This window comes from Salminus brasiliensis, chromosome 12, assembly GCF_030463535.1.
Source record: "Salminus brasiliensis chromosome 12, fSalBra1.hap2, whole genome shotgun sequence".
NCBI lineage: Eukaryota > Metazoa > Chordata > Actinopteri > Characiformes > Bryconidae > Salminus > Salminus brasiliensis.
The window spans coordinates 32,561,985-32,574,438 of NC_132889.1; the positions used below are offsets into that span (position 1 = coordinate 32,561,985).

At 43.2% G+C, this 12,454-nt stretch overlaps 1 protein-coding gene across 1 annotated transcript in view; it reads left to right on the plus strand.

Annotated features, from left to right (window-relative positions):
• Positions 1–12,307, plus strand: part of plcd3a (phospholipase C, delta 3a) — a 42,963-nt gene extending 30,656 nt beyond the window's left edge. The window contains exons 6-15 of the mRNA XM_072693357.1: positions 339–540; positions 1,437–1,581; positions 1,741–1,893; positions 2,936–3,082; positions 3,693–3,849; positions 7,300–7,416; positions 8,780–8,958; positions 9,086–9,221; positions 10,024–10,173; positions 11,061–12,307. Of these exons, the coding sequence (XP_072549458.1) occupies positions 339–540; positions 1,437–1,581; positions 1,741–1,893; positions 2,936–3,082; positions 3,693–3,849; positions 7,300–7,416; positions 8,780–8,958; positions 9,086–9,221; positions 10,024–10,173; positions 11,061–11,191 (1,517 nt within the window). The 3' untranslated portion in view covers positions 11,192–12,307. The remainder of the gene's footprint in view (positions 1–338; positions 541–1,436; positions 1,582–1,740; positions 1,894–2,935; positions 3,083–3,692; positions 3,850–7,299; positions 7,417–8,779; positions 8,959–9,085; positions 9,222–10,023; positions 10,174–11,060) is intronic.
• Positions 12,308–12,454: the final 147 nt, after the last annotated feature.

Here is a 12,454-nt window from a genome sequence, read left to right on the forward strand (position 1 = left end):
ACATGGCAGTTGCCAGGAATAGTGGAGGTCAAGTCGAGGTCTGGAAGAACACAACTGGCCATGCTCTCTCTTAGCGGGTAGATGGCGCTCTCTTAGTTCATTCTTGTGATGCTGGCCGGCACAGATGTCTGTTGGTGTCTGTTGGCTGATGTACCAACCTCCACCAGCTTAGGCTGCCTAGTGATGCTTGTCCTCGCCCTCCTAGTGTGGGAGTGTTGCAAGTAAGGGGGGGGGAGTCCTAATAAGTGGGTGGGTTAATTGGCTCTGCTAACACTGGGTGAGAGTGGATTTTGGAAGTGTTGTGATTCGCTGAAAATACTCCTGTTTGTCTCGTTCAGCTCAGAAGAATCTTTTCATGACTCAGAACGGCTTCACTATGTACATGCTGTCCCGGGAGAACGACGTGTTCAACCCGGATCACACCCGCGTGCATCAGGACATGACCCGGCCGCTCGCCCACTACTACATCTCCTCGTCTCACAACACCTACCTCACTAAAGACCAGGTCACCGGTGACAGCAGCACTGAGCCTTACATCAGGTACAGTATAGCCCACACAAACACACACAAACCTCCTACCTCACTCTGGACCGGGCCACCAGTGACCAAAGCAGTTTTTTTAAGAAGACCAATACCAATACTGGGGAGGGCCAGCTCAACTTGGCTCTCAAAACAGCCTCTGTTGTTTGTAGCATGGATTTCGTAAATTGTTGGAAATGTTCCTTTGAGATTCTGGCCCATGTTGGTGTGATTGCTTCCTACAGTTCCTGTGGATGTTTCAGGAGCATCTACATGCTGAGAATCTCCTATTCTACCACATCCAAAAGAAAAGGATTTAGCTGAACTAAAGAGCACCAAACTCACTGTAAAGTTCATGAAACCAGTTTGACATGATGCATGATCATGCTGGAAGTAGCCTATAGAAAATGGGTAAATTGTAGTCATGAAAGGATGCACATGGTCAGCAACAGTACTCAGATAGGCTGTGGACTTCAAGCAATGCTTTACTGGTATTACCAGGTCCAAACTGTGTCCATAAAACATCCGCCCATCCATTACACCACCTCCACCAGCCTAGAACTTTGAAACAAGCCAGGTTGCCTCCATGGATTCAAGCTCTTGTTGCCAAATTCTGACCCTACCATCTGTGAGCCTCAGCAGATATCAAGATTTTTCAGACCAGGCTACGTTTCTCCAGCCTGCTCCCACTGCAGCCTCAGCTTTCTGTTCTTGGCTGTTCTTCTGCTGTTGTAGCCCATCTGCCTCAGTGTTGGACGTGTTGTGCATCCTGAGATGCGTCTCTGCTCACCACTTAATTATATGGACTGTCCACTCAATTATATGGACTGTACAGACTGCACTACTTCATACACCTTGTTGAGTAATCTGAAACTGACTCCAAGAATGTGTGTATGTGTGTGTGTGTCTGTGTTCAGGGCTCTGAATCAGGGCTGCCGGTGTGTGGAGCTGGATTGCTGGGACGGTGATAAGGGAGAACCTGTGATCTACCATGGACACACACTCACCTCGAAAATCCCCTTCAAAGAGGTCATCGAAACCATCGCTCAGTACGCCTTCAAAGTGAGAACACACACATGCTCACACGTTTTCTTACAGAGGTCTGGCTTTGTGGTGCCAACAGTGGAAATGAAAAGTGATGAGGCGTTAATTTTATTTGATTCATTTGATATGTCTGCTCTCTCTCTCTCTCTGTCTCTCTCTATGTGTCTCTCTCTCCAGGTGTCTCCATATCCTCTGATCCTGTCTCTGGAGAATCATTGTAGCGTAGAGCAGCAGGCGGTCATGGCACAGCACCTTCGCTCCATCCTGGGTTCCACCCTCCTCACCAAACCACTTAGTGGCCAGCCGCTCAATCAGCTGCCCTCACCTGAGGTTACACATCATGCACACCTTTAGTCACATTTAGAGAGTCTCCTAAAGCTTATCTTTCATTTTATCCTGGGTTTCATCAGATCATTTATTCATAATAGAGTTGATTATCGGTTAGGCTCAGAATACAGTTAGGCTAAGAGTATGTGGCAATTTCTTTCCCGTTCATTCTGTCCACTCTTACACCTGTTTCCCACATGGTGCCATAGGTATGACGAGTGTGCACACTCTTAAACTATATTTATGACATTGGAACTTAAGATGCTTAAGTGTGTCCCAGTACTCTGATGATGGCATATTGTGAAAATGAGATTTACCGACATGTAGTGGAATCTAGAGGTACTGCAGATTTCAATGGCAATGTGACCTTTTTAAATATCCCCTACACCCACCACTTTTCTTGTAGTATGTTTTAAAATAGACACCCAGGTTGAAAGTACACTATATTGACAAAAGTTTTGGGACACTCGCTTATTCATTGTTTCTTTTTTAAAATCAAGGGCATTAAAAAAAAGAGTAGGTGCAACTTAAAGTAGCTAAATGCATTCTTTAGAAGGGGTGTCCACAAACATTTGGAAATATAGTGTACTCTGTTGCAGCTAGCAAGTTATACTGTCATTGTGAGTTCACTGGGGGGAGTAATGTTTGAACATAGGTATGAGTATCCTCAGATAAATAAATAAATAAATCACAGTGTGCCAAAATCCTGATACACAGGTAGGCGAACGCAGAGTTTGGAGACTTTCTGTCAGGCTATTAAAGCTCACTCAGCCTCAGATTGGTTTGCAGGAAGTGGGTAATCATGTAGATGTGCTTCCTCAGTGCTAAGTGATGGGTTCTAAACCTCTGTTACTTGTTAGCTACGTTAGCTTCAAAGCAAACTTCAGACGCCGAACATTAGAGTCCGTAACTAGCCTTTCTTTTTAGCTGGGTGGGATGGTCGGCCCGCCCTCTTCCGCCGTCTCCCAGCATGATGCTAGCTGATGTAACTGTGCATTCAGCTCTCCAATGAACATGTCTTCAATCCACCACCTTCCTTCTGCAGGAGCTGAAGGGCCGAATCCTGGTGAAGGGGAAGAAGCTGAGCGCTGGTCTACTAGGAAAGACGAACAGCTCTGCCAGCTTCTCTTCCAGCTCAGACGAAGAGACAGGGGGTGGGACCAAGAGCCCCAACAAAAAGGATCCTGGGAAAGTGAGTTCCTTCTTTCACTGGGGTCCAGTTTAGTCATGACGTACTGAGAAAAGTGTAGGTTAAGTAGCTTATTGCGGGTGTGTGCTTAATCTCAGATTTTCATGAATCAGGCTAAAGTTACACTATATGTCCAAAAGTATCCAGACATTCCTTCTAATTAGTGAATTAACCCACATTAAGATGCACCTATTGCACCCATGCCCCTCCAGCATTGAGTAAAGCTCCCCTAACATTGATTGTGGAGCAGTAGAACTGCATTTAATACCTTCAAGATGACTAAGACCGGTGTTCCTGATCCAGAACAACATACGTACCCGACGTCACTAAAGCTCTTGTGGCTGACTGCAATTAAATCCTCACAGCAATGTTCCATCACCTAGTGTAAAGCCTTACCGAACCAGTAGAGGCTGCAGCAAAGTGTGGACAACCCTCCTTTTAACACCGTTGATTTCATAAGACACACTCACAAGGATGCTTATGTGTCCACAAACTTTTGGACATGTAGTGTTTTTACTAACCAACAGTGTAGAACAGGGCACTGTTGATGAATGTGTGTGTGTGTGTGTGCCATTGTGTGTCCATGCTGATGTTTATGCATTCTTCCTTTTAGCCACTGAGCTCTTCTAAGCTAAGTCCTGAGCTCTCGGACCTGGTGGTGTACTGCAGCAGCGTGTCATTTCCTGGGTTCGAGGCAGCCAGCCAGAAATCCCCCAGTGAGATGTCCTCTTTCTCTGAGAATGAAGCACTCAAACACATCAAAGATTCAGGTCAGCAAAACACTGTGATTGGAGGTGCCATGATCCCCTACCAGTCCCCACACTAACCACTACTGCACTACTGATTGAGACCTAGCTAGGTTATGCTGCATAACATATAGGAATAGTGGTGTCTCTCTCCACAAACCATACACTGAACTGTATAAACCAGCCTAGGGATTGTATATCTTTAAAGCCTTTATGAGAAAAAGTTTACTAAATAGAGCAATCTAAAGACAAGGCGCTCACCCCCTCCTCCCTTCCCTTCTTTCCCAAATTATTGAACTGCGTCAAGGCTTTTCAAAGCTGCTAAAATTCAGAATTTATCCAGTACAAGAAATAACTGAAGTTATACAAGTTTAACAAAGCATATACAAAGAGAACTGGTTGGGGGATGATCAAAACAGGTGGAAATTCAGCCTTTGTCTTGTGCCTCACCATACTCTTTTATAGCTGAAGTGCCCCCTTGTGGCCAATCAGAGACCACACACTGCAACACACCACAAAACCCTGCTGGCATAGCAGCATATCTCATACAGTTTTGAATATGTACATTGTGTTGTGGAGTTGGTGTAGTCAGTGGTATCAGTATTGTTACTCCGGGATATTGATAACAGGGTTGTGGGTTCCATACCTGGGCTCGGAAAGCTGTCACTGCTGGGCCCTTGAGGAAGGCCCTTCACCCTGGGCGGTGGAGTTTGCTGCCCACCACTCACGGTGTGTGTGTGCTCACTGCCCATAGTTCACTAGTGTGTGTATGTGTTCAGTACCACAAATGGGTCAAATATGGAGGACACATTTTGCTGTACATATTGCAGTAACAAAAACATGCACCTTTACCATTATCTTTTACCTTTATTACACACAGCAAAACCACCAACTTTTAATGGAAGTCTATGTAAAAAGATTGGATTCTAAGTTATTTTAGGGCATTTATATTGTGTATATGTGTGTGTGTGTGTGTGTACAGTGGGGAGAACAAGTATTTGATACACTGCTGATTTTTCAGGTTTTCCCACTTGCAAAGCATGTAGAAGACTGTAATTTTTATCATAGGTACTCTTCAACTGTGAGTGATGGAATCTAAAACAAAAATCCAGAAAAATACATTGTATGATTTTTAAATAATTAATTTCCATTTTATTGTGGGAAATAAGTATTTGATCATCTATCAACCAGTAAGAATTTTGGCTCTCACAGACATGTTACTTCTTCTTTAAGAAGCCCTCCTGTTCTCCACTCATTACCTGTATTAACTGCACCTGTTTGAACTCGTTACCTGTATAAAAGACACCTGTCCACACACTCAATCAGTCAGACTCCAGCATCTCCACAATGCCCAAGACCAGAGAGCTTTGTAAGGACATCAGGGATAAAATTGTAGACCTGCACAAGGCTGGGATGGGCTACAGGACAATAGGCAAGCAGCTTGGTGAGAAGGCAACAACTGTTGGTGCAATTATTAGAAAATGGAAGAAATGCAAAATAACAGATAATCTCCCTCGGTCTGGGGCGCCATGCAAGATCTCACCTCGTGGAGCATCAATGATCTTGAGGAAGGTGAGGAATGAGCCCAGAATTACACGGCAGGACCTGGTCAATGACCTGAATAGAGCTGGGACCACAGTCTCAAAGAAAACAATCAGTAACACTCTACGCCGTCAAGGATTAAAATCCTGCAGTGCACGCAAGGTGCCCTTCCTCAAGCCAACGCATGTCAAAGCCCGTCTGAAGTTTGCAAATGACCATCTGAATGATCCAGAGGAGGAATGGGAGAAGGTCATGTGGTCTGATGAGACAAAAATAGAACTTTTTGGTTTAAACTCCACTCGTCATGTTTGGAGGAAGAAGAATGATGAGTACAACCCCAAGAACACCATCCCAACCGTGAAGCATGGCGGTGGAAACATCATTCTTTGGGGATGCTTTTCTGCAAAGGGGACAGGACGACTGCACCGTATTGTGGGAAGGATGGATGGGGCCATGTATCGTGAGATTTTGGCCAACAACCTCCTTCCCTCAGTAAGAGCACTGAAGATGGGTCGTGGCTGGGTCTTCCAGCATGATAACGACCCAAAACACACAGCCAGGGCAACTAAAGAGTGGCTCCGTAGGAAACATCTTAAGGTCCTGGAGTGGCCTAGCCAGTCTCCAGACCTGAATCCAATAGAAAATCTTTGGAGGGAGCTTAAAGTCCGTGTGGCCCAACGACAGCCACGAAACCTGAAGGCTCTGGAGGAGACCTGTATGGAGGAGTGGGCCAAAATCCCTGCTGCAGTGTGTGCAAACCTTGTCAAGAACTACAGGAAACGTCTCATCTCTGTAATTGCAAACAAAGGTTTCTGTACCAAATATTAAGTTTCTTTTTCTGGTGTATCAAATACTTATTTCTCACAATAAAATGGAAATTAATTATTTAAAAATCATACAATGTATTTTTCTGGATTTTTGTTTTAGATTCCATCACTCACAGTTGAAGAGTACCTATGATAAAAATTACAGTCTTCTACATGCTTTGCAAGTGGGAAAACCTGAAAAATCAGCAGTGTATCAAATACTTGTTCTCCCCACTGTATATATATATATATATATATATATATATATATATATATATATATATATAGCTCCAGATTTATGTTATGTCAAACAATGAAAAATGGCAACCAAGGAAATATAAGGTTTTTTTATATCAACAAGTATATGTTAATAGTTGCATAAATTTTGCTGAGACTCAGGATTTACTGCTGTTTACTATATCATAACTATAGAAAACTGTTAAACACTGTTATTGGAAGAATTAAAATGTTAAATGTTATGAATATCATTGACTTTTATATTGTAGTGTATCATTGAACTCTGTAACTCTCCCATCCCGGATCTGTAATTTTATTTATAGGTTATAACCCTGTTAGTTTGACCCTTTTTAACCACCAAACACTGGTAAACTGAACTCCTGTATGGGACTCACACTGACATAATAGATATTTTATATTTACAAAAAAGTACAGTGAATAGAGACTGAAGTAGTGATGCAAATTGACTGATTCTGTAATTATTTAGTGCTTTTGATATAGAATAGATGTATGAATAGAACCTCACTCACTTTAGAATATGGGATATTGTTGACTTATTAAAATCTCTATAAACTCAATAAAAATTCACACAAATGTTGATATTACAAACTAATACCATATAAATGTAGGCAGTTATTCATGCTCAATAATATCTATAACAGGGTGGTAACAAAGTGTGTATTGTGCATTGTAATAGTGGCTTTCACCTAACAGACCTCCAGTTATGTACTAAAGAAGGTCATCATGAACATATTTTAATGTACAGTGAATAAATCACAGTTAGACATGTCAGATTTAGTCTCTATTAAACCTTAAAGACCCAATAAGCATAGGACATATGTTTCATGTCCTTACTGTATCTAGATGTGTGTGTTTGTGTCCCCTATAGGAAAGATTTTTGTGAGGTACAACAGTAGGCAGCTGAGCCGGATTTATCCATCAGGCCAGAGGCTGCAGTCGTCCAACTACGACCCGCAGGACATGTGGAACGGAGGCTGTCAGATGGGTAAGACTAAAGCTGGATGATAATATGATTCATGGGTTTACAAAGCATTTTTCCACATCAGTCAAAGCCTCCCACATTTCCTGCCTCGGTGAGGATACAGGCTTTGGGATGGGAATGAGTGGACGTGAAGTAGAAATGCTTTTGGTGTATGTTTGGGTGAGCGAGAGTGCTAGAGGCGGCTAGATGTATGAGTCTTGGCATTTCCTCAATTCAAAGTCCCAGTCTAAGGGTCAAAGTCCAGGCAGATATGAACATCATCATCATAAGGAAACTGACCAGGAACCACAGTCGATTATAATGTAATTCAACACAGAAACACAAGACTGCCAAGAAGTGCCAAATGTAGTTTGGAGTTAACGTTAGTGTGTTAGCTCCCATTCCAAAAGGCTTCTAATCTGATACCCTCAGCAGACTACTCTGGACAGCACTCGAAGGAGATCTATGGATAAATCAACCAGCAATAAACTAACAAAAACAGCATTACTTCTCTGAAAAGAGAGCAAGCAATCGCAAATGAGAATTTAAATTTTATGATCATCTAGGTGTTCTTGGTTTTGGTTTGGGATCAACTTGAATGAGTATTTTTAGCTTCTGGGCTTCCCCTACAGGAATTTGTGCTTAGAGACACCCCTCCAAATGAACACGCTTAACACATGCTTTTCTGGACAACCTGAGAGACACAGAACCGTCAATGAAATAGGAGTAGAATAATATTACAGGATTTTACCCAAATGTGACTCTGTATGACTCCGTATGATTATGCAGCGTTAAGCAGTTCTCGTGAGCGTCGTCCGGTCTGCTTCACCGGAGTAACATAGTGAAGTTAGCAGTGTGTCAAGGCCGTAGCGGCAGTGATAGAGATGCTACTCTGCCTATTGCAGTCAGTGGAGCATCAAAATTTTTGGGGAGGGATTGTTGTATACAGAGCCGGCGCAAGGCATCCTCGAATTACGCGGCCGTCTAGGGCCCCAACGCCACCAGGGGGCCCCCAAGAGCACTAAGTTATTATGATATAAAATATATATTTAAAAAAAATAACACTGAACAATAAAACGAAATGGTATTACACAGGTAAAAGCAATTTTCTATTCAGTTATTTTGCATCGTTGGCACAACAATACTAGCTAAAATCAATTCTTGCTGCTGCCACTGTTGGGCATATTCATATAATGCTAATGATAGTGGGTACATTACACACACAGTGTAGCCTGTGGAATGATGAAGCATCTGGTGCTCAGGTGGTGGTATGGGCCCCCCCCCCCCCAAATTAAAATCTGTTTAGGGCCCCATAAAGGCTTGGGCCGGCTCTGGGAGTGTCAGAGTATAGAATTACTCGTAACAATTTTGTCTCCCTGCTTCTCAGTGGCTCTGAACTTCCAGACTCCAGGAGAGCAGATGGATCTGAATCGCGGTCGCTTCTTGCCCAACGGCGGCTGTGGATACGTGCTAAAACCGGACTTCCTGTGCCAACCAAGTTCTAACTTCAACCCGGAGAACACAGGCGGAGGACCCGGACACATACCCACTCAACTCACCATACGGGTCAGAACCACTCTCTACTTCTCTCTCTCTCTCTCTCTCTTTTTCTGTCTCACTCACACTCTCAATTTATCCATTCTTCCAGCTAAGGAAGCTCAATCAGCTCTGTATCATTTTGGTTCCTCCACAGGTGATCTCTGCCCAGCAGCTACCCAAGATAAACACAGACAAGCCCAACTCCATCGTGGACCCCCTAGTATGGGTGGAGATCCATGGAGTGGCAATCGATAAAGGCCGTGCTAAAACCCAACGCATCAACAACAACGGTATCACCATCTCGCTCCCTAAAAGCACTTCCTATTTGTGATACTGGTTCGAGGTTGATCATGATCATTTGCCTCTCTTAGCTACACTAAATGGGCAAAAGTATTGGGACACCTACATCTGTAGTCATTGTTTCTTCTGAAATCAGGGGTATTAAAAAGAGTAACTGTCTCTACTGTCCAGGGAAGGCTTTCTACTCTATTTAGGAGCATTGCTGTGAGAACTTGATTGCATTCATTGAGGTCAGGATGTTGAACAATCACCATCCCCAACTCCCTAGCTCATCCAAAATAAGTATTGGAAGAAGCACCATCCATCATTCCAGAGAACGCAGTTCCACTGCTCCACAGTTCGATGCACCGTTAGGCACGGTGCCAGTTGGTTCATGTTTATCTGCTCCTATTCTGTTGGCGCTTCTTCTCAACAGAGACTAGACAAGCTGTATGTGTGTGCATTTGCACATTTGTGCACTGGTTCAACTTAAAGTAGCATACTTAAAGAATGCATTCTTTAGAAGGGGTATCCACAAACATTTGGACAGATAGTGTATATTAGGATCAGCATGATGTCTTCTCCCATTAGTGACGTAACCGTGACACCTACAGACCTACACAGGTCTTGTGTTAACCTGCCACCTGATTTCATTGCTCAGTTATTGCCAGACTGCTGAGCCAGGAGAATGCTCTGACTGCTCTGATTACTGTTCCAGAAGAAGCTCTGATCATCGCGCAATGACAGCGTCCTGACAACTGTACGATTTGCTGCTTGACTGAGTGTGTGATTTGTGTGTGATGATCACTGCAGGTTTTAACCCACGCTGGGACTGCACACTGAGCTTCCAGCTGCAGGTTCCTGAGCTGGCGCTGGTGCGCTTTGTGGTGGAGGATCACGACCACACGAGCAAGAACGACTTTGTCGGCCAGTTCACCATACCTTTCACCAGCCTGCGCATAGGTTTGCCTTTACATATTTATGGGTTCAGATTGAATTGACAGGCCTACGGTGGTTTTTGATCTTTTGAGAAGGTTATGAAACATTCCTGACATACAACAGGAATGCAAGGCTTGCAGTTTTGTATTGTTTGTTTTGTACTCTAAACATGTGAGTGTGAAGAACCTTTAAAAAACAAGTGAAGGTTCTTTAGATCTTTAACATTTTCTTCACACTCAGATAAACACTCTATAACACACTATAATTGTGGTGAGCAAAAAAGCTTCTCCGAATGCCCAATATGGCCAACCTTGAGGCAGATAGAAAGACAGACAGACAGATAGACAGATAGATATATAGACAGACAGACAGACAGACAGACAGACAGACAGACAGATAGATAGATAGATAGATAGATAGATAGACAGATGGACAGTCAGATAGACAGACAGACGGATGGATGGACAGACAGGCAGACAGATAGATATATATAGATAGATAGATAGAGAGATAGACAGACAGACAGACAGACAGACAGACAGATAGATCTATCTAGATGGATGGATGGATGGACGAACGGACAGACAGACAGACAGATCTAATCAATGCTATTTACAGTGCTTAAACAGTAGCTGTCATAGTTTTGCATGGAGCTACACAGATATGACAGACAGACAGACAGACAGATAGACAGAGAGAGGGATGGACGGACAGACGGACGGTCAGATAGACAGACGTATGAATAGACAGACAGGCAGACAGATAGACAGACTGATTTGTTATTGATTAATGGATTTATAGATAGGTAGATAGATGGACAGACGGAAGGACAGACAGACAGATTGACTGACTGAATACATTTGTGGTTAGACATTTTTGGCTACTGCTTCAAACTAAACTCTATCCTCCAGGTTACCGGCATGTGCACTTGCTGAAAGCAGACGGCTCCAGCCTTTCTCCGGCCACGCTCTTCATCCACGTGAAGGTGACGCGGAGAGGAGTGCCCATCAAAACTGTGTCAGGACGCATGGGTAAAGTCTGACCTCTCCAGGCCCGGAGCCGCAGTGACACCGTTTCTGAAGGATACTCTGCCTGAGGTGGAGCCTCCAAACAGGGGTACACAGGAGCAGGACCAGCCTGACTCCACCAACGCCCCTCCAAAAAAGAGTCACTGAGATGGCACTCAGGAGCCACGAATTCTCCAGAGAAACATGCCCTCAGAGTCCATGCCTGCAGGCCCTGTAGTTAAGCATGGACGTGGGTACTCTTGACAGCTATGCTTTAGAGTAGAGCTGAAAGTACTCAAACTATTATTACTGCTTCTGTAGAAGCCAGGCTAGCTGTGTTGTTGATCAGTGTTATTTTCAGTGTTAACACTATTCCTGCAGATAGAGGCAGCGATGCTGGACTGCTAACCTGATCGTTAATGGTTTAGATAGGGATCTTTAAGTGTAATGTTGATTTAACGGCAGCATTTAATTTAATGCTTTTAATTGAACTGACATTCACTTACTCATTAAGTGCCACATAATACTGCAATACCAGTACTGTGTTTATTAGTGAGCTGCCTATTTTTATGGTTGTAGCGCTTACTTACTTGTGCCATTGTAAGTTGTTTGTTGTGTGTGGAGTAAGTGGATCGAAAGGTTTTAGAGGCAGATGTTGGCAGGCTAAAGTCTGATCTCTGAGCTTTAGAAATGGGCTGAACGCAAGTTAGTTGAGGGTCATTTGTGAATGTGTGGAATTTGCATACGAACGTCTTTAATCACGGGAGAGTATTTCCCCTTTTCTATTGTTTTGCTGCCTTTTTATGTTTGTACCATTACAATTAGTCTATTTGAATGTAACTTATAACATTTGATTATTACGCATTATTCGATCATTTGTGGTATTATGAATATTTTTTAATACCCCCGAGAATCATCATTTTACATGCTGAGTATCACCTGCCATCAAATTGTGCTCGGACGATGCAGACTGGTGTTTAGCAGGTTAATGCAGGCACTTTTAAGCAACCTACTAAGAGAATATGAGACTAAGAGAATATGAGAATATGAGCACCTCCTGCAGAGGATCTGGAGAACTAGAGGTTAAATTAAATTGAGTAAAACTGCATAATATGTGAAATTAAAAGCATGTATTATGTATTTTATCTGGCCTTGTGTGTGTTTGTGGTTATTTTCTGAAATCACTTAAAACAGTGAGAAGGACCACTGACCACAGGACACTTCAAGAACTTTAACCAAGAGACAAGACAACCGTATTTACTATTAGTGTTGGACACGAATGGAATTTGGCCTCTGCT